At 42.6% G+C, this 27,618-nt stretch overlaps 1 protein-coding gene across 8 annotated transcripts in view; it reads right to left on the reverse strand.

Annotated features, from left to right (window-relative positions):
* The window catches only part of RPN2 (ribophorin II), a 64,277-nt gene that overhangs the window by 14,384 nt on the left and 22,275 nt on the right, over positions 1-27,618 (reverse strand). For all 8 annotated transcript variants that reach the window (XM_055265249.2, XM_055265250.1, XM_055265253.1 and 5 more), the window contains 7 exons: positions 23,240-23,315; positions 22,312-22,446; positions 19,774-19,950; positions 17,036-17,154; positions 13,424-13,529; positions 3,305-3,396; positions 1,475-1,589 (listed from right to left, as the gene is read on the reverse strand). In XM_055265249.2, the coding sequence (XP_055121224.1) occupies positions 1,475-1,589; positions 3,305-3,396; positions 13,424-13,529; positions 17,036-17,154; positions 19,774-19,950; positions 22,312-22,446; positions 23,240-23,315 (820 nt within the window). The remainder of the gene's footprint in view (positions 1-1,474; positions 1,590-3,304; positions 3,397-13,423; positions 13,530-17,035; positions 17,155-19,773; positions 19,951-22,311; positions 22,447-23,239; positions 23,316-27,618) is intronic.

Here is a 27,618-nt window from a genome sequence, read left to right on the forward strand (position 1 = left end):
TTGGTTGGCAAATGTCATTCTGGGAAGAAACTGGGAAATGCTAAGAGGCTGAAGTACTCAAAGGTCAGTTAGGCTTGGCTAAGGGCCCTAACCTGCAGTTTGGGAGTAGGGAGGAGAGAGGAGCAGAGGACTCCCAGGACTGTGGCCATAGAGGAACATGCTTCTGGGGCACAAGTGCAATAGCTGCAGCTGCAAGAAACAGAAAGCAAGAAGGTTCTCAAGTAAATCCAGTTGCCTCTGAGGTTTGCCCTGAAGTTGCCTCAAGGCAACAAGTCTGCTGGTCCTTGCTAAAGCATCAGTACAGGGTACCCCATACCAAACTAGGTCCCACATTCTTGTCTTTCAGCATTCAAAGTATTTATCTGAATCTTCCTTCACATAACACTAAACGCAGGTTATTCTCCATCAAGGAGGATGACAGGCAGTGTGGGAGTGGGGGTATCTGAGTGGACATGGGGCCATATTAGGTTCTCAGGGGAAAGAGTATATGGTTTGAAAATCTTTTAAATAATAATTTTCATTACTCTATGAAAAAAATAAAGCCTATTGCTTTCATAATACAAAGTAAACACAAGTTAAAAGGGCTATTCTTCAGAGTCCCACAAATACAAAATCTGCTTTGGCCAGAATAAAAAAAATGCTTTGAGTCTTCTTTCGAAATTACTTCAGTATATTCCCTTATTTATTTATTTATTTATACATACATACATACATACATACATACAAATGAGGTCTCACCATATTGCCCAAGCTGGTCTCCAACTCCTGGGCTCAAGTGATCCTCCCACCTCAGCCTCCAAAGTGTTGGGATTACAGGCGTGAGCCACCATGCCTGGCCAGCACATTCCCTTTTTTTAAATCAGAAAGAAAAAGCCTCAAGTCGAGTGCTCATGCGTATAATCCCACCACTTTGGGAGGCTGAGGCAGGCGGATCACCTGAGGTCAGGAGACGGAGAACAGCCTGGCCAACATGGTGAAACTCTGTCTGCTAAAAATACAAAAATTAGCTGGTCATGGTAATGCACGCCTGTATCCCAGCTACTTTGGAGGCTGAGGTAGGAGAATCGCTTGAACCCAGGAGGCAGAGGTTGCAGTGAGCTGAGATCACACCACTGCACTCCATCCTGGGTGACAGAGCAAGACTCCATCTGAGGGAGGGAGGGAGGAAGGAAGAACCTTAATTAAGTGCAAATCTGCCTTAAGGAAGAACCTTAATTAAGTGCAAATCTGCCTTAAGTACCTCTCCTCAATACCAGCTAATTTTTTAGAAAGAAGCGTGTATCCCAGGTAAAGGATTACAACCAGTAGAAGGGTGACAGCGTCATGTGGGAGAACCTGACGGACTGTCAGGGTTCGGTCAAAACCTGAAAGCAGGAACATGGAATTCTCTCTAGTCCATGTTATAGACCACATTGTAAACTCTAGTATCCATTCACATTTCAGGTTAAGAGAACTGTCTAGGTGTCTTCCTGACCTGGTGAGGAGTGAGTTCAGCACCAGTGTTCACATCTACCAGCTGGAAGAACAAGGCGAAGTTCTGGTGGCTGTCTGCAATGAATGTGCCCTTGGCTTTGGCTGGGTACGTCACCCTGAAAGAGGCATATAGAGTCAGTCTTCAGAGAGGATCAGTATATCTCTGATAACAGGCAAAAAATACATACTTCACTTCATTGCCTCATCCACCCTCTCCCATAGTAACACTTCTGTGGTGGACAGACAGATGTGGAGAACTGTCTGCAGCCTGGGGGCAAATTGGATTGATAAAGCCTGGACTGAGAAAAGTGCAGAATAAACTTCCAGCAGGATCTGGGGAAATGCTGTGTACAGATGCTTGTACCTCTGGGCTTTCACTTCAAGGACCTAAGGCTCTCAACTCCAACAAAGTCAGGCACCAGAGGAGCTCACGTGTGGCCTCTGCAGGCACACAGGAGAGCCGGGCTGGCAGAACCGCAAGGAGAAATAATTACAGGATTGATGCCAGCAGCACACATGAGCAAGATCGAGACAAGGCAGGTAGGAGACATAAAGGAAAGAAGGGTACTTTCAGCTTTGTCTTTTTTTAATGCTATGCTTTTTTCCTGGACACTGTTTCAATTTAGTTTTCTGCCCTGAAACTGGGTTTTAAAAAGTCATTTTCCCAAAGGCAGACTCGATGAGGAAAACTTCTTTTCACAGCTATCTCCTGGGATTTTAGGGTAAGATGGCCAGGGGATAAACCAGCCAAATGGTTATAGAGCTCAGACCTGACTTTATTTCATACTCACATTTTATATTTACTCGTAAGTAAGACCAACTCTTCATCGAGGCAGAGAATTAAACAGCAAAGCGCTCACACAGACATTACTTCAGTGGATTCTCAAACAGTGCTCTTATCTCCAATATCACTACAAAAATAGCCAAGCCAGAGACACAAAGGCCAACTCTACATCATTTAAAAGGAGCAGCTGCTTGGCTTCCAGCCTCTGGCTAACATCCTATCTTCAAAAAGCCTTGAGGGTTCACCCTACTGTCTTCTGGCCTCTATAGCTACCCTAGTTGAGTAAAGTTGGGGTCTGGACTATACCCAGAGATCTAGATCCCCGCTGCGCCAATAAGGATTTGAGGGAGGGCTGATGAGCAGGCTTCTTACAGCATTCTGGCTCAACTCTGATCAACTGTTAATGTCTACTTAGAAGATTATGTTTAAAAAAAAGATTCTGAAGCTGTGTCTGAGTTCAGTGGGAGCAAATGCTCTACGACTTCTTAGTACTGCCTCCATGGACTTGGGAGGGGGAAATGGCAGCCCTAGTGCTGGGTATCTGCCATTTCAATTTTAAGCACCTATGAGGCTTCCAACTAATTTCAGACCCATCATAGGCCAGAGACACTTGCCATTAGGTCACTAAAAGCAAATTCAGGACTGTGATGATAAGGAGATCGCACCAGAATGTAAATTAATACCTTGCTTCCTTCATTGAGAAGGTCTTATTATTTTAAAAATTATCATCTGAACTAAATAATATGCTTAGTGACATAGCTGACTGACTCTAACTAACATCCTGAGGTAAGCACTTTACCTCGTTGAGGACTGGTAATAAACAGTTTGTGCATGGACTGAACACTGGTATATACAATCTCCAAATCCACTCAGATAATTTGCAGAATACCTGGTGCAGGACCAGTGGAACTACAGACTCTTTAATTTAGGGTGCAAGCTGGATGGCTGCTGATACCGAACTGATGCCTGGAGGGCTCAGTGCCTAGGCATACTCCTCTCAGCTCTTGAGCCTCAGCTCCCTGAGGGATCAGGTGGCATCCCACCTACCGGGTAGTTTTGGGTGCAATGCTCTGATCCTTATCCACGGTGGAAAGATCAACATTTGTGATGCCAACTTCAGTGGAGATCTTGACTCTAAGCTAGAGGAAAATAGAGAAGACAGTTGCCAGGTCAATTGGTGGGTGTACAGGAATTCACATGCAGATATAAAGTTTTCTATTCTTTAAGGTGAGTAAAGGCATGAAAAAATCCTAGGACAAGAGTCTTCAAGGATGATAGTAACACTGACCCAGCCCAGTAATATTTCCAACCTCTCCCATTCCGAGGCCTAAAATGTCTTTTTCTGGCTTTGGATGGATGGTATACATCAAAAAAAAAAAAAAAAAGAAGAAGAAGAAGAAGGAGAAAAAGGAAAAGAAAAAAAGTAAATCTTTTCACATGTCCTTTAAAATAAATAAGGGGAAAAATCCTTAAGCAGTACCTTTCATTCGAATCAGTAAGAATTCGGTTCTAATGATAGCTAGGATTTATTGAGTGCTTACTATGTGAAAGGCACTGGCTTTGTAAAGACTATCTCATTTAATCCTCACAATTCTGTAAGGTACTGCTTTTCAGATAAGGAAATAAAAGATGAGAGAGACGAAGCTGCTTTGCTCAAAATCAGACCGTGAGGAAGTGATCAGGCCTGTGTCAAGCTCAGGCACTCTGACTCAGAATCCACGCACTTCAGCTCCTTGTTAGACAGCCATGGTAGTTATCTGTACTGTTCTCCAAGTACTTCTCATTCTCCTTCTGAGCATGTGGTAGAATTCTCCTTCCCTGCCCCCATGGAGTCAAGTGTGGCCACATGATTTGCTTTGGCCAATGAAATGTGGGCAGAAGTGAAAGCTTTAAGAATCAGTGTGTGATTCTCTCTTTTCCTCTGACATGGACACAATGTCCAGATGCTTGCTCCTTCAGCCAGGGTCCTGGAGCAAAGATATCATGAAGCAGAGCCTCCAGTTGACCACCTAAAGAATCTAGCATGGGAAAAAATAAACCCTCATTGTTTTAAGCCACTGAGATTGGGAGTTTGTTATAAGCACAAACCAATCCATGTTGACTCTTAAAGTGTTTGAATTCTGTATCTCCCTTATAAACATCTTCACAAAGAAGGGCTAATGCCAATAAATGAGAAATTTTAAAATTAGATTAAAATCAATGTAAATATCCAAAAGAGACAGAAAACATGTTAAATTTCTGAATTAAAACCCAAGTTTGAATGTGCAAATTACGCAAACCCAAGGCGCTTTTATGTGCAAACAGATCTGTAAGCCTTCCAAATATTTGATAGGCTTGAATGTAACACTTAAGGAAATCTTTGCCAAATCCACTGGTTTATAGTCTAAGTCAGGATCAAGGAATAGAGATAAAGGGCTGGGCAAATAATTGAAGGATAGCTTTGGCGGTTTTCTGAAATACCATATCGAGGTGTGAAAACCTCAAATCAAGGGCAAAGAAGAAAAATTAAAAAGAGATAAAGATACCTATCAAGTAATTCTTTCTAACAGCCTTCTTTCCTGCCTCTATAATAACTATTTTATGACAACAGCCTCAATTATCATGTTGAATAGGGGTGTTCTGTTTTGCTTAAAAAAAAAAAACAAAACTGTAAAGGTTTATTACCAGAAGCTGTAAGGACATTACCATCTACTTTTGAATTCATAGCCACCTATGAATTCATAGCAGAACTATATTTAGGATCATTGCCTGTCATTGAGTCTAGGCAACTGGGTGAAATTATGGCAGTGGAGGAGGAGGGACGATGGCCCATCAGGTTGAATAGACACCCCCAAGAAGGGAGCTAGGAGCCTCTACTTTGGCTCTTTGGGCTGTCTGCTGAGTTAACAGCATTACAACTCACACAAGGCTCAGAACCAGAGCAAGCTTTCTTGCATAAAGCACAACCCACAAGTACTGACATCATTTCCATTGGAAAACAAACTGGAATGGAAGGCTCAGGCAAAGAAGTAGCCAGAGAGCTTTGATTTGACACCTGCTGAGAGCACTTTCCCCGTTCAGGGAATATACAGAGATGGCAAGAAATCCTTCCTGTCCCGTACACAAACCATAATTATAATAAATCAGGTTGCTGCTTTAATGGATGTACAAAGTGTTATGAAAGCACAGAAGGAACTGTGACCCAAGTCTGCCCATGGTTGGCCCTGACTGGTGAGTAGGAAACATTCCATAGCAAGAAGACTAAGGAGGAGGCTTGATGGGCTTAGCAGCCCTCCTGGGAGAGGTAGGAGGATTAGCAATACTCCATGCTATAAAAATAATCTGTCTTCATAGTTAACTACTCTGCAATCTTCATCAACAGTAACTAGATAATTCCCTCATTATTTCTCTAACTTATTCTCTTAAGAACTCATTCATTTAATTTGTAAATGTGATCTTGAAATCATCATCCTACTGAAATGTCCATAAACAGGAGACTAGCTAAATAAAGAATGATACATGCATATTATTAATTACTATGGAGCAATTAAAAAGAACAGACTAGGCTGGGCGTGGTGGCTCACGCCTGTAATCCCAACACTTTGGGAGGCTGAGGCAGGAGGATTATTTGAGGTCAGGAGTTTGAGACCAGCATGACCAACATGGCAAAACCCTGTCTCTACTAAAAATACAAAAAAATTAGCCAGACGTGGTGATGCACGCCTGTAGTCCCAGCTACTCGGGAGGCTGAGACAGGAAAATGGCTTGAACCCGGGAGGCAGAGGTTGCAGTGGGCCAAGATCATGCCACTGCACTCCAGCCTGGGCGACAGGGCAAGGCTCCACCTCAAGAAAAAAAAAAAAAAAGAATTGTGTAAAGTCTTCAGTGTCTCCTAATGATAGTGATAAGGAAGCTATCAGCTTTTAGGTTTTCACTTAGAATCCTGGCTGTAAACTCTCAGCAGTAACTGGCCACCAAGGCTTGCTAATCAGGATCCAGCTTCGTGTGTGTTCTAAAGGCATCCTGAGCATCCCCAGACAATGCAGATACATGGAGTGAGCAAAGGGCAAACTGCAGTGAACTTGCATCATTCTTGGTTTGCTCTCAGCCCTAATTTTAAAAGGTTTCCTAAGTTACAGCTTTCATTGTTGCACATAAACACCCATAGGGCTGTTCTTAAATAGGGAACAGTTTAAAACAAATCCTTCTGCTCCTAAAATCTCACTATAAATGGGTCTCTGGAAACACTCAAAAGAAAAGCATTTTTATGCTACTCTTTTAAAGCAAATTTAGAAATAAAAATCGTAACTTTTTCCAAAGCCCTCTTTTAAAGAGTTCAGTGTAGGATCCCTGTTGATTATCTGCTTCTTCCTTCCAACTAACACTGCAGGATTCGTTCTTATAATAGGAAAGGGACTTATTTCTCCACTTTAAATGCAGCTAAGCCTGCTTTACACTGGATCATGCTATTCCTTTCTTTGCCTGCACCACATGCCATATACATCTCAAAAAATGTTTTAATGCCAGGAAATGTAGTCTTTCTGCTGGGAGTAATAACACCCCGCTTAGCTTATTACTGTCAAAAATGATGGTGCATTAGGGGCAATTAATGCTAATGAAAGCTTCCAAAACCCATGCTTCCCCTGACAGCCAGTCCAATGTCAATGAGGGCTATTACAGGACTTCCACACCAAACCACCGTTAATGCACTCTGACCAATGTCAAGCATCTCTTGGGAGGACAAACAGGACCCAATGACCTGCTCTGAGGCTCTAAGTGCGACTATTACTGAAATTACAAAGAAAAGTTGCATATACGGCAAAGGTCAAAGCCGACTCTCTCTCACACACACACACACGCACACACACACACACACACACCTCTAATGTAATAAGGAGGAAGAGAGAAGATTTTGTAATGCTTACTCCATCACTACGGAGGAAAAGGACAGCAAATGGCCTCAAGTGGGGTCTTATTATCATTGCATGAACAGGAGCTATTAGCCATTTCTGCTATTTTGTACTTAGATAATTTTTCCAACGATCACAGAAACACTTGGACAAACACCAGATTTGATGTTACAAAATGCCAAGCTGTTACAGTAATCAAGACAGTGTGGCATTGGCATAAGGACAAAAATACAGATTAATGAAATAGAATTATGAGTCCAGAAATCAACCCTTACATTTATGGTCAAGTGATTCCTACAAGGATGTATGTGCCAAGGCAATTCGTTAGGGAAAGAACAGCCTTTTCAACAAATGGTTCTAGGGCAAATGCAAAAGAAGACAGGACCCCCTACATCACACCATACAGAAAAATTAACTCACAATTAATCAGAAACCTAAGGGTAAGAGCCAAAAGTATAAAATTCTTTTAAGAAAACATAGTAGTAAATCTTCTTAACTTTGGATTAGATAATGGTATCTTAGACATGACACCTAAAGCACAAACAACAACAAAACATTTTAAAACCGGACTTCATCAAAATTAAGATTTTTTTGTGCCTCGAAAGACAACATCATGAAAGTGAAAATACAACCTTCGGACTGTGAGAAAATATTTGCAAATCATGTATTTAATAAGGAACCTCTAACCAGAGAAACTCTTACAACTCAATAATACAAAAAGATAAATAAAAGGAAATAAGAGGTATATAGATTGTAGAAGGAAGAAAAAAAGACCAAAAACATTTTTTTCAATGGACAACGGATTTGAATAGACATTCTTCTAAAGAAGATATACAAGAGCCCAATAAGCACATAAAGAGATACTCAACATTATTACCCATCGGAGAAATGGAAATCAAAACCATAATGAGATACCACTTTATACCCACTACGACAGCGAGAATCAAAAAGTCAGATAATAACAAGTGTTGGTGAGGATGTAGTAAAATTGGAACCCTCATACATTGCTGGTAGAAATGTAAAATGGTGCAGCTGCTTTGAAAACTTGTTAGTTTCTTGAAAAGTGAAACACCGAGTTACCATATGACGCAGGAATTCTATTCCTAAGCATATAGCTGAAAGAACCAAAAACAAGTGTTTGAACAAAAGGTTATATAGAAATGTTCACAGCAGCATTACTCATAAGGGCCAAAAAAGAGAAATACCTCAAATGCTGTTAACTGATAAGTAGGTAAACAAAATGTGATATATCCATACAATGGAATATTATTTTGCCATAAAAAGAAAAAAAGTACTAATACATGCTACAACATGGATGAACCTTAAAAGTATTAAGTGAAAAAACAAAAAAGCCAGACACAAAAGGTAACATATTGTATGATTTCATTTACACAAAATGTCCCAAATAGGCAACCACAGAGACAGAAAGCAGAAAGTAGGAAGAGAGAATGGGGAGTGACTGCTAAAAGATATAGCGTTGCTCTCCAGGGTGATAAAAATATTCTGGAATGGCATTGTGGCAAGGCTTGCACAAGTCTGTGAAAATACTAAAAACACTGGATTGCATGGTTTTTTTTTGTTTGTTTGTTTTTTGTTTTTTTAGCAGAGACAGGGTTTCACCATGCTGACCAGGCTGGTCTCGAACTCCTGATCTCAGGCGATCCACCTACCTCGGCCTCCCAAAGTGCTGGGATTATAGGTGTGAGCCACTGAGCCCAGCCTTTTTGTTTTTTTGAGACAAGGTCTCACTCTGTTGCCCAGGCTGGAGTGCAGTAGTGTGATCACAGTTCACTGCAGCCTTAAACTCCCAGGCTCAAGGGATCGGCTTGCCTCAGCCTCTGAAGTAGCTGGGACAGGTACATGCCACCATACCTGGCTAATTTATTTTTAAATTTTTGGTACAGATGGGATCTCTCTGTGTTGCCCAAGCTTGCCTCTAACTCCTGGGCTCCAGCCATCCTCCCACCTCAGCCTCCCAAAGTGCTGGGATTACAAGCATGGTGGCTCATGCCCAGCCTGAATTACATACTTTTAATTGGTAAATTTTATGGTATGAGAATTATACCTCAGTAAAGCTGTTATTAAATCACTAAATAAAAGCTAAGTCTTGGCCGGGCCTAGTGGTTCGTATCTGTAATCCCAACACTTAGGGAGGCCGAGGCGAGGCAGATCACCTGAGGTCAGGAGTTTGAGACCAGCCTGGCCAACATGGCAAAACCCTGTCTCTACTAAAAATACAAAAAAATTAGCTGGGCATGGTGGCATGCACCTGTAATCCCAGCTACTCGGAAGGCTGAGGCAGGAGAATCACTTGAACCCGGGAGGCGGAGGTGGAGGTTGCAGTGAGCCAAGATCATGCCACTGCACTCCAGCCTGGGCGACAGCGAGATTCCGTCTCAAAAAAAAAAAAAAAGCTAAGTCTGGAAGATAAATTGCCAGAGTTCTGAAGGGCCTGCAATGTGGAAAAACATCTTTAGACCACTCCATCCTTTTCTTCCTCTAAGTGATGTTAAATGGAAACCAAGCACTGAAAAAATAAGATTTAGGCCAGGCATGGTGGCTCACACCTGTAATCCCAGCATTTTGGGAGGCTGAGGCAGGCAGATCACAAGGTCAAGAGATCAAGACCATCCTGGCCAACACAGTGAAACCCCGTCTCTACTAAATATACAAAAATTAGCAGGGCATGGTGGCGCGTGCCTGTAGCCCCAGCTACTCGGGAGGCTGAGAAAGGAAAATCACTTCAACCCGGGAAGCAGAGGTTCTCCTGTGAGCCAGGATTGCACCACTGCATTCCAGCCTGGTGACAGAGCGAGACTCTGTCTCAAAAAAAAAAAAAAAAAAAAAAAAAAAAGTAATAATAATAATATTTAGTTTTCACCCATAGGAGTTCTCAGCCCAGTGAAAAAGCAATGCAGGTGGTGGTTCACGCCTATAATCCCACTACTTTGGGAGGCAAAGGTGGGCAGATCGCTTGAGCCCAGGAGTTCGAGAGCAGCCTGGGCAACATGGCAAAACCCAGTCTCTAGAAAAAAATACAAAAATTAGCTGGGCATGGTGGTGCATGCCTGTAGTCCCAGCTACCTGGGAGGCTGAGGTGGGAGGATCACCTGAGCCCGGAAGGTCAAGGCTGTAGTGAGCCATAATCATGCCACTGCACTCCAACCTGAGTGGTAGAATGAGACCTTGTCTCAAAAAAAAAAAAAAGAAAGAAAAAGAAAAAGCAATGCATATAAACATATAAACAAACAATGCTAATATAATGCAATAAGTACAATTATAGACAGGGTGTAAAATACTACAGCAACAAAACTGAACTTCAGATAGACCGAAGCCTTAAATATAAGGGGGAAAACAACTTTAAAACTGTTCAAAAGACACTGGAGGGCCAGATGCAGTGGCTCACACCTGTAATCCCAACACTTCGGTGGGCCAAGGCAGGCGGATCATTTGAGGCCAAGAGTTGGAGACCAGCCTGGCTAATACGGCAAAACCCTGTATCTACTAAAAATGCAAAAATTAGCCAGGTGTGGTGGCACGCACCTATAGTCCCAGCTACTCGGGAGGCTGAGGCAGGAGAAACGAACCCCGGAGGCAGAGGTTGCAGTGAGCAAAGATGGCACTACTATACTCTAGCCTGAGTGACAGAGTGAGACTCTGTCTCAAAAACAAATAAAAATAAAAAAAGAAAACATTGGAGAATATCTTTTTGACTTTGGGGTAGCACAGGACTGTTTTAAAGAAGATACAAAAAACAAAGTCTAGCAAAAACACTTATATTTTATTTACTTATTTTTTTGAGACAGAGTCTCGCTCTATTGCCCAGGCTGGAGTGCAGTAGCGCGATTGCAGCTCGCTGCAACCTCCACCTCTCAGGTTCAAGCGATTCTCCTGCTTCAGCCTCCCGAGTAGCTGGGATTACAGGTGCGTGCCACCACGCCCGGCTATTTTTTATATTTTTAGCAGAGACAGGATTTTGCCATACTGGCTAGGCTGCTCTTGAACTCCTGGCCTCAAGTGATCCGCCTGCCTCAGCCTCCCAAAGTGCTGGGATTACAGGTGTGAGCCACCTCACCTGGCCCTAGGAAAAGACATTTAAATTAGGCTTCATTAAAATTAAATTTTGTGCTTCAAGAGATGCCATAAAGCAATTCTAGGGGAAGATATCTGATGCTCACAACTAAACATATATCACTCCTAAAAATCAGTAATAAGACTAACAAACCAAAAGAAAACCAGGCAAAGATATAAAACAATTCACTAGAAAAGAAACCTAATTGGCTAATACAAAAAAAAAGATGTTTAACTTTACCAGTAACCAAGGAAAGACATTAAAACAAGATACCTTTTCACATGCATCAAATTACCAAAACCTAAAAATACCAAATATTGGTACGAATATGGAGAATAGAGCAATTTGGTGACTGTAACAGCAAAAGACTCATGGAAAAGACAATCAGAGGTGGAATCAATAGGACTTGGTAACTGACTAGAAGGTAGAAGTGAAAAGAAAGGAAGGGGTTAAGAACTGTGAGGTATAAGCCTGGCATTTAAGATAGACTGGAAGTACAGGGAAGAAGAGGTTTCAAGAAAAAAAAAAGAAAAAGAAAAAAAGAACTTTCCTTTTAATATGTTCAGTTGCAAATAAGTCCTCTTAACGTAGGAAACTAACATTAAAAGAATGTGGATTTGAAAGGATCAAGGCACATGCTACAATAGTTTCTATCCATAGTGAACGGACTAAGATCAGATGTCTCATGCTAAAAAGGTCAACACATGAGGTGGAGAGATTCGAGTTCCAGAAAACATCTTCCTTTCTGCCAAACTTTAAATGCAAGTGTTGAATCTACCTATGGGAAGTAATGCCTCATTTTTGAAAAGGTCAAACTTTCTAGCTGTTACTTCTGTCATTAAAAGAAAGCTAGTGTCACAGGAGCCAATTTGAGGAGCTCTCCAAAGGCCAAACCTAGGATAAAATGAGCAACAAGATAAATGAGTCATGGATCACAATGTAGATAGTAAATATCCATGATGCAATTATTGTAAACATATGAATTACAGAAAATATATTACATTATAAACATGTTATGATAAAGAATTATGATAGTTATAAATAATTAAATAAACAGGATAAAAGACAGTTATTTTCTTACAGTAGAATTCCAATTTTAAAAATGTAGAAGGAATGAAAGAGAAAAACATCCTTTGGCAAACACCACAGTAATAACTATTACAGACAAGATCATTAGGATACTTACAGAGTCTCAAAGTATCACCCCACAAGACACTTAAATACAAGCAGAAAAATAGCAACTTTACAGCAGAGAAACCTAGCACTCAATCACCTTACTCAAGTGATCAAGGTTAACATGACCTGTAATGAGACATATCAACATCAGATACTTCTTGTTCTGGGTAGGGCGGGGCATTACTTTTGGGATAGAACTGCGGAAAATGCATGACCTGAATCTGATCATGAAGAAACATCAGACAAACACAAACTAACAGACATTCTACAAACTGAGAGCCAGTCCTCTTCAAGTGTCAAGGTCATGAAAGACAAAGAAACCATCTTAAATTGGAAGTAAGAAAGTAGGAAAATGTGTCACTCATCTTAAATAAACTTCTATCTAAAAAGATTACAATGAAAGCCACCATGCCAGACGGGGTAAATTTCAATTAGCTGGGAAAAATACTAATGTGAACTACCTCATTCCCACAAAGCATCAGGTAAATAAGGCTTTCTATCCTTAAAGCTACTTCGATCTTCAACCCAGCTAGAGTTAGCTAAACATCTGAGACACAGTTCATTATGAAAGATTACTGATTTTCTTTTCTCCTTTACCCAAATAGCTTCATTATAGTGTTATGTATGTGTCATTTGGTGCTTTTTGTCACCTATTTGGCATCAAGCACTTTTCTAAACCCACCAAAGCCTATCACACAAAACACTTTAAGAGTTTAAGCCCCAGTAGAATTATGGGTGATTTTTATTTTTTCTACTAACTAAATTTCATGTAAGACAGTAATGCTAAATTATAATGGAAAATGAAAAACTTACAAATAAAAGAAAATTCACTATGACCAAGTTCTTGATTTACTGCCTTAGCTACTAAGTCTGTCAAATAGCAAAGACTGAATGCAGCCCTCGCTCCACATAAACGCATTAGCTTGGTTGTAGAGAAAAGTGAATGCACCAGACGGTTAATACTGTGTCAATTTGGCCATTTCCTTGGATATACTAACATGGCAATGGGAAGGAAAGAAAAACACCTACCTCTACGGTATTTGCAATATACCGGTTGTCACCTTCAACTTTGACAAGGAAGTCATAATAACCACTGGAAAATTTGACGTTCATGAAATTTAGTTCAAAAACATCCCTGTTAAGAATGACAACGGGCTTAGCAAGAACTCAGGTAGGAAAGTCATGGATATAACAAACAGGAGCTACGAAATGTCTCCTGGAGACTGTCCAAAGCTAGCCAACTCCTTACCTTTTTGACTTCCCACCCCACTTGGGCAATCTCATGCTTTTTATTTTTTTTTATTTTGAGACAGGTTCTCACTGTCACCAGGCTGGAGTATGGTGGCGCGATCACAGCTCACCACAGCCTCAAACTCGTAGGCTCAATTGATCCTCCCACCTCAGCCTCCCTGGTAGTTGGGACAGCAGGCATGCACCATCATGTCCAGATAATTTTGCAGTTTTTTGTAGAGACAGGGTCCTGAGATCAAGTGATCCACCCACCTCAGCCTCCCAAAGTACAGGCTGGGGCGTGAGTCACTGTGCCTGACCCTCATGCTTAATCACAGATTGGCATGTGGAGAAAAGTATCTAAAATGAACACCCCTAGGTTTCCAACGTTTTCTTTTCCTTTGTTACTCCCACCACTCCTAAAATTCAAACTCCTGGTAGCTTTCCACAGTGTAATGTAAAATTGAGAAGTTTACAATATGATCCCAATTATGTTTCACAATGACAACAAAAAAAATGTAGAGGAAAATACCCCAAAATGTACAAAGAGGTTGGTGTACGATAGTATAATTGTGGCTAATTTTTTGGTATGATTTCTACCTTTCCATGTTTTGTGAATTTCTCAAAAAGGACATATCTTACTTTTATTAAAAAATATTTATTTTTATTTTAAAGGGAAAAAAAGGTAGAGAATTCCTAACTCTAACTATATAGTAAAATCTCAATGTCTTTTACCACTCCACTGACACTCCTAAAAATGATTTTGCTTTTTAATTTCACATATTGCCTATGTATCCTTATGATTAAGAAATGCATTTTCTCTCTAAAATTGAAAACTCCTTATCTCAATAACTTACCACCTAATTTAACACTTCAAAAAGTTCCATATAAGGCCAGTGGCTCACACCTGGCACTTTCAGAGGCCAAGGCAGGCGGGTCACTTTAGGTCAGGAGTTCAAAACCAGCCTGGCCAACATGGTGAAACCCCATCCCTACTAAAAATACAAAAAAAATTAGCTGGGCGTGGTGGCGGGTGCCTGTAATCCCAGCTACTTAGGAGGCTGAGGCAGAATTCCTTGTACCCGGGAGGCAGAAGTTGCAGTGAACCAAGATCACGCCACTGCACTCTAGCCCAGGCAACAGAGCAAAACTCTGTCTCAAAAAAAGAAAAAAAAAAGTTCTATACAATTAGCTGGGAAAAACACTAATTCATATAAAAATTGACCCTTAATTTTTTTCTTTTAGAAATAGGTCTTACTATGTTGCCCAGACTGGTCTTAAGATCCTTGGTTCAAATGATCTTCCTGCCGCAACCTCCAAGTAGCTGGACTACAGGTACCTGCTACTGTGCCCAGCTTGACCCTTAATTCTTTGTTTTTGTTTTTGAGACAGTCTCCCTCTGTCACCTAGGCTAGAGTAGCTGGAACTATAGGCAAGCCATCATACCCAGTAAATTGGGCCTTAGTTTTTAAAAAATTACATAGCAATAATATGCAGCCGTTAAAAATCATTGTAAAGGCGGGGCATGGTGACTCACGCCTATAATCCCAGCACTTTGGAGGCTGAAGTGGGAGGATCACCTGAGGTCACACGCCTATAATCCCAGCCACTAAGGAGGCTGAGGCAGTTCGAGACCAGCCTGGCCAACATAGTAAAACCCCATCTCTACCGAAAATACAAAAATTAGCTAGGCATGGTGGCAGGTGCCTATAATCCCAGCTACTTAGGAGGCTGAAGCAGGAGAATCATTTGAAGCTGGGGGGTGGAGACTGCAATGAGCCGAGATCACGCCACTGCACTGCACTCCAGCCTGGGCAACAAGAGTAAAACTCCATCTCAAAAAAAAAAAAATTGTAAAAGAATATTTAATCCTATAAAAAAAGTTTCTGGCACACTGTTACATATAAAGCATATCTTGATTTTTTTTTTTTTTAAATAAAGATGGAGCCTCACTCTGTTGCCCAGGCTGGAGTGCAATGGTGCGTTCTCAGCTCACTGCCAACCTCTGCCGCCCAGGTTCAAGTGATTCTCTTGCCTCAGCCTCCGGGGTAGCTGGGACTACAGGCGTGCGCCACCACGTCTGGCTAATTTTTTTGTATTTTTAGTAGAGATGGGGTTTTGCCATGTTGGCCAGGCTGTTCTCAAACTCCTGACCTCAAGTGATCCGCCCACCTCAGCCTCCCAAAGTGCTGGGATTACAGGCATGAGCCGCCACATCTGGCCCCCATCTCTAGTTTAAAAAAAGGCGGGGAACAGTGGCTCACGCCTGTAATCTCCGCACATAGGGAGGCCGAGGTGGGTGGATCACTTGAGATCAGGAGTTCAAGACCAGCCTGGTCAACATGGTGAAATCCCGCCTCTGCCAAAAATACAAAAATTAGCCAGGCGTGGTGGCACGCACCTGTAATCCCAGCTACTCGGGAAGCTGAGGGAGGAGAGTCACTTGAAGCCAGGAGGTGGAGGTTGCAGTGAGCCGAGATCACACCACTGCACTCCAGCCTGGGTGACAGAGGAAAACTCCATCTCAAAAAATAAATAGATAAATAAATAAAAATTACAGATAGGGTCTTGCTATGTTGCCCAGGCTGGTCTCAAACTCCTGGGCTCAAGCAATCCACCTGCCTCAGTCTCCTAAAGTGCTGGGGTTACAGGTGTGAGCCCCATGCCTGGCCTTTAATTGAATTTTTTAAATTTATTTACATACATAGAAAAAAGACTGTCAAAAAAAAATTATAAAATGTTAGCAAGGCCAGGCACGGTGGCTCATGCCTGTAATCTTAGCACTTAGGGAGGCCGAGGCAGGTGGGTCACCTGAGGTCAGGAATTCGAAACCAGCCTGGCCAACATGGGGAAACCCTGTCTCTATAAAAATACAAAAAATTAGCCGGGTGTGGTGGCGGGCACCTGTAATCCCAGCTACCTGGGAGGTTGAGGCAGGAGAATCGCTTGAATCCAGGAGGCAGAGGTTGTGGCGAGCTGAGATTGCACCATTGCACTCCAGCCTGGGCAACAAGAGCAAAACTCCGCCTCAAAAAAAAAAAAAAAAAAAAAGTTAGCAAAAGTTATCTCTGAATGGTAGCATTATGGGTGAGTTATATTTTCTTTTTTTTGTGCTTTTCTGTATTTTTCCTATAACATCATTATTTATCAGAAAAAAATCAGTAAATATTAAATTTCAAAATAGCTACTTATGTCACAATGACAAGACAGAGCCAACTAGAAATAGAGAATGAAACAGTAAAACCAAATAATCTTCATTTTAAAAATCATTTTCTTATATTCAACTATAGGCTTTTGATACCAGTAAATCAAATTTACCTAATTGGAACGTATTAATCTGTTACACTGGCTGCAGGGTAACTTTCCAAAACAAAGAGGTCAGTGCCCTGCCAAAATATGATCAGGACTTACCCTACAGGGGTGAAGGATGTCTTCTGGAGGACAGTGGCTCTGGAAGCAACGGATTTAGCATGTTCTAGTTTAACAGTGGCCTGAGTCAGAGGCTGAGACAGAACATTGGTGACTTGTAACTAGAAATAAATAAAAAATTATTTGTTACAACAAAGGCTACAGGAGCAGAGAATTTTGTTTCTGGGGTGCTTTATCTATAGCTTGTAAGCGCTGCAAGACAGCAAATCTGCTTCGGGAAATCTTCACTGACCTTGGGTCTGCTGCCTAATCCTAAAGTGGATTATTACAGGCGTGAGTCACCACACCTGGCCAATATATTTCCTTCTTTCTGATTCCCTATTCTATCCACTCTACTACAGAATCTTTAAAAGAATTTATCAGACTGGGCATGGTGGTTCATGCCTATAATTGCAGTGCTTTGGGAGGCTGAGTCAGGAGGATCACTTGATGCCAAGGAGTTCAAGAACAGCATGGGCAACATGGCAAGACCCCGTTTCTACCAAAAAAAAAAAAAAAAAAAAACACGCTTTTTTAAATTAAAGAATTAGCTGGGCATGGTGGCATGTGCTTGTAGTCCCAGATACTCAGGAAGTTGAGGCAGGAGGATTGCTTGAGCCCAAGAGTTAGCATGAGCTATGATTGCGTCACTATACTCCAGCCTGGAAAACAGAGGGAAACCCTATCTCTGAAAAAGAAAAAAAAAAATGTCTCAACCAGACTGAGTGCAGTGGCTCATGCCTGTAATTGCAGTACTTTGGGAGGCCAAGATGGTAGGATCACTTAAGGCCAGGAGTTTGGGACCAGCCTGGGCAATACAGTGAGACTCTGTCTCTACTAAAAAAATAATAAATAAATCAGCCAGAAAAATACTTTAGGATGGTATCAGCAATGGGAAAATTAAAGAAATATGGATAATATTAATAACTATCATTTGTTGAAAGTCAACTATATGCATATACCAGGCCAGGCCCTTTACATATATTCTCCTATCAATTGTATGACACAGAGAGAATAATCCTTATTGCACAGGTGAAGAAACAAGCCACAAGAGGTTAAGGGACTGCCAAAGGTCACATGGCCAGTTAAGCAGTTGAGCCAGGACTCAAACCATCTATTTAGCTTCAGAGTCAATTCTTTTTCCACTTTGTTCTCTTAGCCCCTCTTGACTCACAGAAAACTATGTTACTCAGGTTACTTTCTACCCAAGTCTTTGTTGAGGGTATATGAGTTGTATGTAGGGAGAAAATGGGCACTTTTGAAGAACAGGGTACTCGCTCAGGAGGATATCTGCAGGGGCCACCAAAGCAGAACTAATGGGACAGACAGGACTGTCCTAAATGGAAACCCAACACTTAGACATAAATAAAATGCTAATTTCTCATGAAGATCTTAGCTTATCACTGGTTCCTAAACAACAGCAACAAAACGCCTCATTTGAGATGAAAGTTCTAAGCGTATTCAAGATCTGTGCATGTGCTCTGTTCAAAGAGTTACCACAAAGGAGAAGTCTATGCTTACTGCTGAGTGAAAGGGAGGACTGTGCTATAAAGAGGCAAAAAGATATCCCATCAGGACCAGGCAAAAAGAGAACTGATCAACCATAAACACCAGAATTAATGGACAATTAAAACAGCTGTCGTAAAATAATATATTTAGAAAATTTGGATACTGGAGGAAGTCTACGCTGCAGTGGGCCATGATCGTGCCACGGCACGCCAGCCTGCGCAACATAGTGAGACCCTGTCTCACAAAAAAACAAAACAAAACCAAAAAAATATGAAAAAGAAAGTTTGGTATTGGGAAGTGCATTTTAGATGCAAGACTTCTCTATACATCTGGAGTTATAGACCTAGAAATGTAATATTCCTGCACTTACTGAAAGCCCGTATTTTTTTTTTTTTTTTTTTTTTTTGAGATAGGGTCTCACTCTGTCACCAGGCTGGAGTGCAGTGGCGCAATCTCGGCTCACTGCAACCTCTGCCTCCCAGGTTCAAGCGATTCTCCTGCCTCAGCCTCCTGAGTAGCTGGGACTACAGGTGCACGCCACCACGCCCTGCTAATTTTTGTATTCTTAGTAGAGATGGGGTTTCACCATGTTGGCCAGGATGGTCTCAATCTCTTGACCTCATGATCTGCCTGCCTCAGTCTCCCAAAGTGCTGGGATTACAGGCGTGAGCCACAGTACCCGGCCAAGCCTGTACTATTTAAAATCCTCTAGGGAGAGGTCAGGCACAGTGGCTCATACCTGTAATCTCAGCACTTTAGGAGGCTAGGAGTTCAAGGCCAGCCTGGCCAACATGGCAAAACCCCATCTCTACTAAAAATACAAAAATTAGCTGGGCATGGTGGTGTGTGCCTGTGATCCCAGCTACTTGGGAGACTGAGGCACAAGAATCACTTGAACCCAGGAGGTGGATGCAGCAGTGAACCAAAATCATACCACTGCTCTCCAGCCTGGGCGACAGAGCAAGACTCTGTCTCAAAACAAGAAATTAAAATTAAAATTAAAAATCCTCGAGGGGAAAAAAAATTTTTTTTAATAGATTTGAAGGGTTCTGTGGCTAGTTCACCCAGTGGTCATGTCTCCATTTCAAGGCTCAGGGAAATGAGCCTTGCCCTCCATTTAATGGGTATGTCCTTGTAGGGGCTATAATTGGCTGTGACCATAGTCCAGATTTCTGAAAGCCTTCCACTAGGAATGACAATCAGGGGGCACACTTTGGGCATGGATGTCTTACCCGCAGGATAGCCTGTTCATGAGTGTCGGAAGCAGAGCCCTCGGGCACAACCACAACGGGCACGTGGTAGCGATTATGGGAGAGCACAGCAGCTACAGAGGCCACACTGAAGGCTTCGGAGAGGGACTCGAAGTTCTTCTTACTGAAGATCGCATTCATCAGCTGGATGACCTGATCCTGAAAGAAATGCAAAATGCAGCTGTTTCTCTTCCTCTGCTGGGAAGGCGGGAGGGCCACTGTTGTAGAGGAAAGTCACCCTTATCTGTTTCAGGTGTTCACATGGGAGGTCTTTTGGTCACTGATCCAAATTCGTAGATGGAGAAAACGCAAATATTCTGCATTTAAACTTAGAACTTGGATGTGGTTTTTTTTTTCCATCTTCCATTATAAACTGAAATTCATGATTTGTCAGTTATTTAATAAGTGCTTACTATACAGGCCAGGCACGGTGGCTCATGCCTATAATCCCAGCACTTTTGGAGGCCAAGGCGGGTGGATCCCTTGAGGTCAGGAGTTCGAGACCAGCCTGGCCAACATAGTGAAAAACCCCGTCTCTACTAAAAATACAAAAATTAGCCAGGCATGGTGGCATGCGCCTGTAATCCCATCTACTCAGGAGGCTGAGGCACGAGAATTGCTTGAACCTAGGAGATGGAGGTTGCAGTGAGCCAAGATCGCACCACTGCACTCCAACCTGGGTGACAGAGACTCTGTCTGAAAAAAAATCATAATAATGCTTACTACACAAATGCAGGGTACTTCCAGATAACTACTGAGATACGAAACTATATTATGAAATATATATAATAGTAATTATTTGTTAAATGTCTATATATGCCAGGCATCATGATAGGTGCTTTACATGCATTAACTCAAATTTTGACAAAAATTATAAAGGATTGCTATTATCAATGTTTCCCAAAAAATGAAACTGAGGCTAAAGGAGGCTAAATAACTTCTGCAAGTTACCACAACATTAACAAGACCAACATTCAAATGTAGGACTGTTTGTCTCCAAAGTCCTTCTACAAGAAAATCTGTTCTTTCCTGATTCTCATTACCCTCCCAGCAAAGCTACCTTTCCTCCTAACCTACTTCTAAGTAGTACATTGAGGCAAAGTTTTTATTTATAAGACCAAACTTTATAGCTAAAATGTACATTAAAAAGAAACTAAAATAACTCTCCATTAAGAACTAATGGGCTGCTTAGAGGAGAAAACTAAAAGCAATTTTTTTAAAAAAGTGGAACCTAAAAGGCATTATTAAAATTCTGGAGGTTATTTGCTTAGGAGGAAACATTTTCCCCTTCAATCAGTTTTGTTTTTTTAAATCTACCATCCAACAAAAGGGCTCTCTTGTTCCTGACAGTGTTATTCACAGTCAACATGAAAGAATTTTCTTTAATTGGACCAATTACAATTTTCCGTCACTACTCTGTTGACACGTTAAAATGGGTGACTGTTCACCAGAATTGTTGTGTCAAAAGCAGTGACAGCGAAATTACTCCAGCCAAGTACCTGGTTAGCAGCAGCTTGGAAATAAAGGAAGAAAATGCTTAAGTTGTATAAGTACAATATCATTAATTCATCTACTTTACTGTGTATAAGACAATCAGCAAACAATCTGTACCCTAAGACCCCACACTCTTGCACTTTCACCCATAACAGAAATTAAAAGGGAGTATATTTCTAGACCTCCTACACTTAGGACAAAGGAAGAGACACAAAAAGAATGCAAACACATGAATAACTTATTTGACCATATGGAGAAAATATGAAATTAATTCCAATTATCCAAGACAGATAACTATTTACTTAAAGAAACTTGGCACAAAACTCGTAATGCATAAAGAAATGAAAATTCTCACTTAAAACCCAAATCTCTCCTCCTAAAATTTAAATAAAAGCAGCTTGTATTTTAAGTACTTTAAGGGCTGGTAACTTCTCACAAACAAGGGGTACAAAGACGGTCCTACTCAAAAAGACTTCCCACATGCATTCCAACTGAAGGTTCTTTCAGGTTAACAACCTCCTCTTGAGAAAAAGAATGAACTCTTGGCGGATGTGTGATAGACACACATGCCTCTCAGTGAACTATGTCCATCAGCAAAGATTAGCTAAGATTTAGCCATTGCTGAGGATAAGGGGGAAGGGAGGAGAAGCAATTGTGAGCCCAGAGAAGGATTTGAATGGGCCACCAGATTGGAAAGCATTCAGGCGACAAGCAGAAAGGGGTACTGGGAAGAAAGGGAGATGAAACAGGAGTAATACACGTGGCTTCCTTGATACTACCTCGTGACATGTACATACCCCATTTAAAGCAAGTGTGGTTTGTTTACACGTCTACCTCACTAGCAACCCATTTCTTGAAGACAGGCATTACATCTTTCTATTTCTCATTCTTAATCTCTAACCCAGGACACTGACTGACAACATCCCAAGGTACTGTCTGAACATTCCTCTCTGATAAAAGCCATCCTTAGCAGATACAGCTGATGACCCCTTTGGGTTTCATTCCTGAAAATTGTTAGATGGGTACCTCCTTAATGGATGGCTCAGTCCCCACATGATCCATGAGCTTGTAGGTGGCAGCCACAAATAATGCTGTTGTTTCCAGTCCTTCTTCAAACTGGAGATACACGCCCCCGAGTTCATCCAGGCGAGCAACAAGGTCCTGCCATAACAAAACAGAAACATGCTGGATGTCAAGTAACAGCAGAAATGAGAGGCACAAACCACTGTCAACCCCACTGCAGACAGCTTCGTGACATCTCTCACTCTAAATCTGAAGACCATCTCAGTCACTTAATACTTTCTCAAAAATGGTGCTTAGGCAGAGTAAAGTATATCAAACAGACATTTGAGGAGAGCACTATCTTCTGCAGTTCTGGGAGGGCTCCTTCCTTGTCCCCTTGTATGCAGGCCCAAGCCCAGGAGTCATGGCACAGAAGGCGCCAGCTGCTTTGGGTGGAAAGCCAGTGGCCCAGGCTGCTGTGCACCCAGGAAGCATCATGACACAGATGGAGTCCGTGGCCATCCATTTGAATACAACCTACAAAGCACAGCGTTTCCCCGAATTTCTTAATGCTCCAAAAGACAAAGAGAGACATACTGCTGTCCTAGGCAACCAACGTGCCTGTGAAGCATCCAGTGAGAACACCATCAGGACTGCTTGTCACCCCTGCCAGGCAGTCCATGAAAGAGGTCCCAGAGGAGCATGATATTCTGGGCAAAGGCAAGGATAGAGCAATAATAAAAACCACAGTCACCACGTCCTGAGGACCTATTATGTAATAGGTACAAATATTTCTCAGGACACAATACCTTAATACAAAGAACACAAGTGTGCCATGGATATAAGAAGCAATGTAACTGGTCATAACAGATCATGCATGGCTATCTGCAAGATTCTTCTGCAGAGTGTCAAAGATAGGAGCTGGGAGATGCATTTGGCAAAAGATTCACACCTCAATCTCCTCCACGATGCTCCTCAGGTCAGCCTGCTGGGACAGGTGGGATGCTGTCTGCAGAGCCTGGACTGTTCTGGAAGGTAAAGAGTAGAACCCCAATGAATGTCAAGTCTTCTTTCATCCACTCACCCCTTCCCGTACTTGGACACTTTCACAAATATCCCACTCTTGTTCTTTAGAAGTACAAGTTGGTCTCAGCCTTTAAGGAGTTTACTTACAATCCAGTTAGGACAGGTGTGACAAAATCTGGAAAAGATCATCACAGCTGAGAAGGCAACCCAGGCAACAGAACTGGCAAGAAGAACTGTGGGCATTGGGCTTGGCGCAGTGGCTCACGCCTGTAATCCCAGCATTTTGGGAGTCTGAAGCAGGCAAATTCCTTGAGCCCAGGAGTTCAAGACCAGCCTGGGTAACATGGTGAAACCCCATCTCTACTAAAAATACTAAAAATGAGCCAGGTATGGTGGCATGTGCTTGTAGTCCCAACTACTTGGGAGGCTGAGGCCCAGGATGCAGAGGTTGCAGTGAGCCACTGCACTCCAGCCTGAGCAATAGAGTGAGACCCTGCCTCAGAAAAAAAAAAAGAAAAGAAGAGATTGAAGCAAAATTCACATAAAATTAATCATTTTAAAAAGCAAACAATTCAGGGGTGCTTACTACATTCACAATGTTGTGCAACTACCACCTGTCTAGTTCCCAAATATTTCCATCAGTCTAAAATAAAACCCATTGGTTGAGCACGGTAGCTCATACCTGTAATCCCAATACTTTGGGAGGCCGAGGCAGGAGGATCACTTAAGCCTGGGGATCGAAACTAGCCTGGGCAATATAGTGAGACCTCATCTTTACAAAAATTTAAATATTAGCTGGGCATGGTGGCACATGCCTATAGTCCCAGGTGCTCAGGAGGCTGAGGTAGGAGGATCACTTGAGCTAGGGAGGTTGAGGCTTCAGTGAGCTGTGATTGCACCAATGCACTCAGCCTAGGTAACAGAGTGAGACCCTGTCTCCAAAAAAAAAATAGATAAAACCCACTGAGCAGTTTCTCCCCATTGTGTCTCCCCTTAGCCCCCAGCAACCAGCAATCTATGTTCTATCTCTACAGATTTGCCTATTCTGCTATTTCATAGAAATGGAATCATACAATCTGTGTCCTTTTATGTCTGGCTTCTTTCGCTCAACAGAATGTTTTCAAGGCTCATCCATGTAGTAGCATGTATCTGCACTTCATTCTTTTTTATGGCTTATTCATATATTTTTATCTATAATTCTGGAAGATAAGCTTTTTAAGATGGAACATGATAGATGTATACATGTAAGACTTATTAGATTCTATTATCTTAATGCAGATAATTTGGAAAATATAAACAGTGCTTTTCTGGGTGAAACTGGGAGAGGAGAGGCCCCCTGGTGGTTAAATGGACTGCTGCTTCCACCCCGAATGGTTTCCTAATTCCTAAGAGATGACTGGGCCCTTGTGTAAAACCACCACTTACCAAGTCAATGTGTCAGGGAATGTAGAGCAAGAATCTGTCTGCTTATGTCAAGATCATAACAATTTAGATTCTCTCCATGGGAAACTAATTCCATTAAGATGACAAGTTGGAAAACAGCAGAGTCGCAATTTACAGAGAGACAAGCCCCAGAGTATTCAACGACACCTATGGGATGCTTGTTGTTATCATACGCTTGAGAAAATGAAACCTGAATTTCCAAACGAGACAAAAATCACACATCTGCCCGTGATAAACGCTGTGCCCAGAAAAGGCAGTTAAGATAGCCTAGAAAGAACTTCTCAATCAAGATACCATTTTTTTCTCTTAGGAATGAGAGAGTGCTGTGCTGGTAACAACCTCAGAAGTTTTAGAATGAAATTAATCCACTGAGTTTTAGAAAGTTTTGTTACTGGCTTTAATTACCTATTCCCCAGCCAGCAATTTCTTTTTCTCTGGAGCATGGTACTGTATTCAAACACTAAGAAAGCAGATCTTATCTTACTAATATATAGCAGATGATTCAGAGAAATTGATTTATGACAGACTACAATGAGATCTTCTCAGGTGGTTCATTCAAACCTACAAGTATTTTCTTTCCATTCAAGACAAGTTTACAAACATACACTTCCCAGAAAAAGCCCATTTAAATATAGAAGGCCCACTCAGAAGAGTTCTAATTTATATCAGATTGCCTTTAATAGGGCAAATTAGTAGTAATATAAGGCATCCTACCAGTTGGATTTCACAATGACCCTACGAGACATTCTCCAGGTTTGCATATGAAAACACTGAGGTTTAGTGGGGCTAAACAACCCACTCATGATCACAGAGGTTGAGTAGAAGAGTGGATTTGAACACAGTTCTTTCTGCTCCAAAGCATATATTCTTCCTACCTATAAGCTTTCTACAAGACAGCAGAAACACAAAAGTATAGTTTCATCCTTTATTAACTCCGTTGGGTACAGACCATGTGCCAGGCTCTCTAAGCACTACAAATAAAGCTTATTTGCTGGGTGTGGTGGCATGTGATTATAGTCCCAGCTACTCAGAAGGCTAAGGTGGGAGGATCGCTCAAGCCCAGGAGTTTGAGGTTGTAGTGAGCCTTAAATATGATCGCATTGCACTGCAGCCTAGATGACACAGTGAGACCCTGTCTCAAAAAAAAAGCTTATGATCTAACATACAAATAACAACAACAAAGGAAGTAACAAACTCTCTAAGAAGGAGGACCTGTTTGTTAGGGACCTAACAAACAAATGGTCCAGAAAAGGAACTCCGTTTCCTACATGCCCACCAAGAAACAGGCACTGCACTAGAGTCTTCACACCTATTATCTCACTTAATCCTGTCAGTTGCTCTGATGTAAGAACTGTGGGTTTCATTTTAAAGACGAGGCTCAGAGAAGTTAGAAATTTGGCCAAAGTCAGACAGCAAGGAATGAAATAGCTGGTGTTCAAACCTAAGTCTGCCTGACTCCAAAGTGGACGTACTTCCCTTGTACTTCTTCCTGGGGTTCTGGGGTTTTGAGAAAGGGGATTTTCCTTTCTGCTTGGAGGGAAATGGGAATTTTTTTTGTAGAAGGTAGCATCAAGGTAAGGCACGGGCACTAACAGTGGCATCATGGCATCAGATGATGGTGACTGGAGAAGCATTCCCCATGAGGGATTATGAGCAGGTATCAAAATATGTCACCTGAAATCAAAGGCCCAAAAGGGCCAAGCACTGGACAAAGTGTGTACAAAATGTCAGCCCTAGAGTCACTGATGACTGATCATGTGAATATAGGGAGGGTGTGAGGAGGACAGAGAGGGAATGTCAATTGCCTGTGAACTCTGTGCTTAACAAGGCTTTAAGTTTAGAGAAAATCTGGTTGTTAGCAAAAAAAAAACAAAAAACAAACAAAAAAACCTGGGAAACAGCTTCCTTCCTTCCTTCCTTTCCTTCCTCCTTTCCTTCCTTCCTCCTTCCCTCCCTCCTTTCTTTCTTTCTTTCTCTCTCTTTCTCTCTTTCTTTCTCTCTTTCTTTTTCTTATATTCCTTCTGTGGCCCAGCCTGGAGTACGCTCGACTCGCTGCAGACTCCCTGCGTCCGGCTCCCGTGATTCTCCTGCCCTGGCCGCGGCGCGCCACCACCCCTCCCTCGTTTTTCTCCTTTGGCTGGAGGCGCGGTTTCGCCATGTTGGCCAGGCTGGTCTCCAGCTCCTGACCTCGAGTGGTCTGCCGGCCTCAGCCTCCCGAGGTGCTGGGACTGCAGACGGAGTCTCGCTCACTCGGTGCTCGTTGTTGCCCGGGCTGGAGTGCGGTGCCGTGGTCTTGGCTCGCTGCAGCCTCCGCCTCCCAGCCGCCTGCCTTGGCCTCCCAGGGTACTGGGATTGCAGCCTCTGCCCAGCCGTCGCCCCGTCTGGGAGGTGAGGAGCGCCTCTGCCCAGCCACCACCCCGTCTAGGAAGTGAGGAACGTCTCTGCCCGGCCGCCCATCGTCTGGGATGTGAGGAGCGACTCTGCCCGGCCGCCACCCCGTCTGAGAAGTGAGGAGCGCCTCTGCCCGGCCGCCCCGTCTGGGAAGAGGTGAGGAGCATCTCCGCCCGGCCGCCCCGTCTGGGAAGTGAGGAGCGCCTCTGCCCGGCCGCCCCGCCTGGGATGTGAGGAGCCCCTCTGCCCGGCCACCCATCGCCTGGGAAGTGAGGAGCGCCTCTGCCCAGCCGCCCAGTCTGGGAAGTGAGGAGCGCCTCTGCCCGGCCGCCCACCATCTGGGAAGTGAGGAGCGCCTCTGCCCGCCGCCCACCGTCTGGGATGTGAGGAGCGCCTCTGCCCGGCTGCCCCGTCTGGGAGGATGTGAGGAGCGCCTCTGCCCAGCTGCCCCGTCTGGGAAGTGAGGAGCGC

This window comes from Symphalangus syndactylus, chromosome 24 (genome assembly GCF_028878055.3).
Source record: "Symphalangus syndactylus isolate Jambi chromosome 24, NHGRI_mSymSyn1-v2.1_pri, whole genome shotgun sequence".
In the NCBI taxonomy this organism is placed as follows: domain Eukaryota; kingdom Metazoa; phylum Chordata; class Mammalia; order Primates; family Hylobatidae; genus Symphalangus; species Symphalangus syndactylus.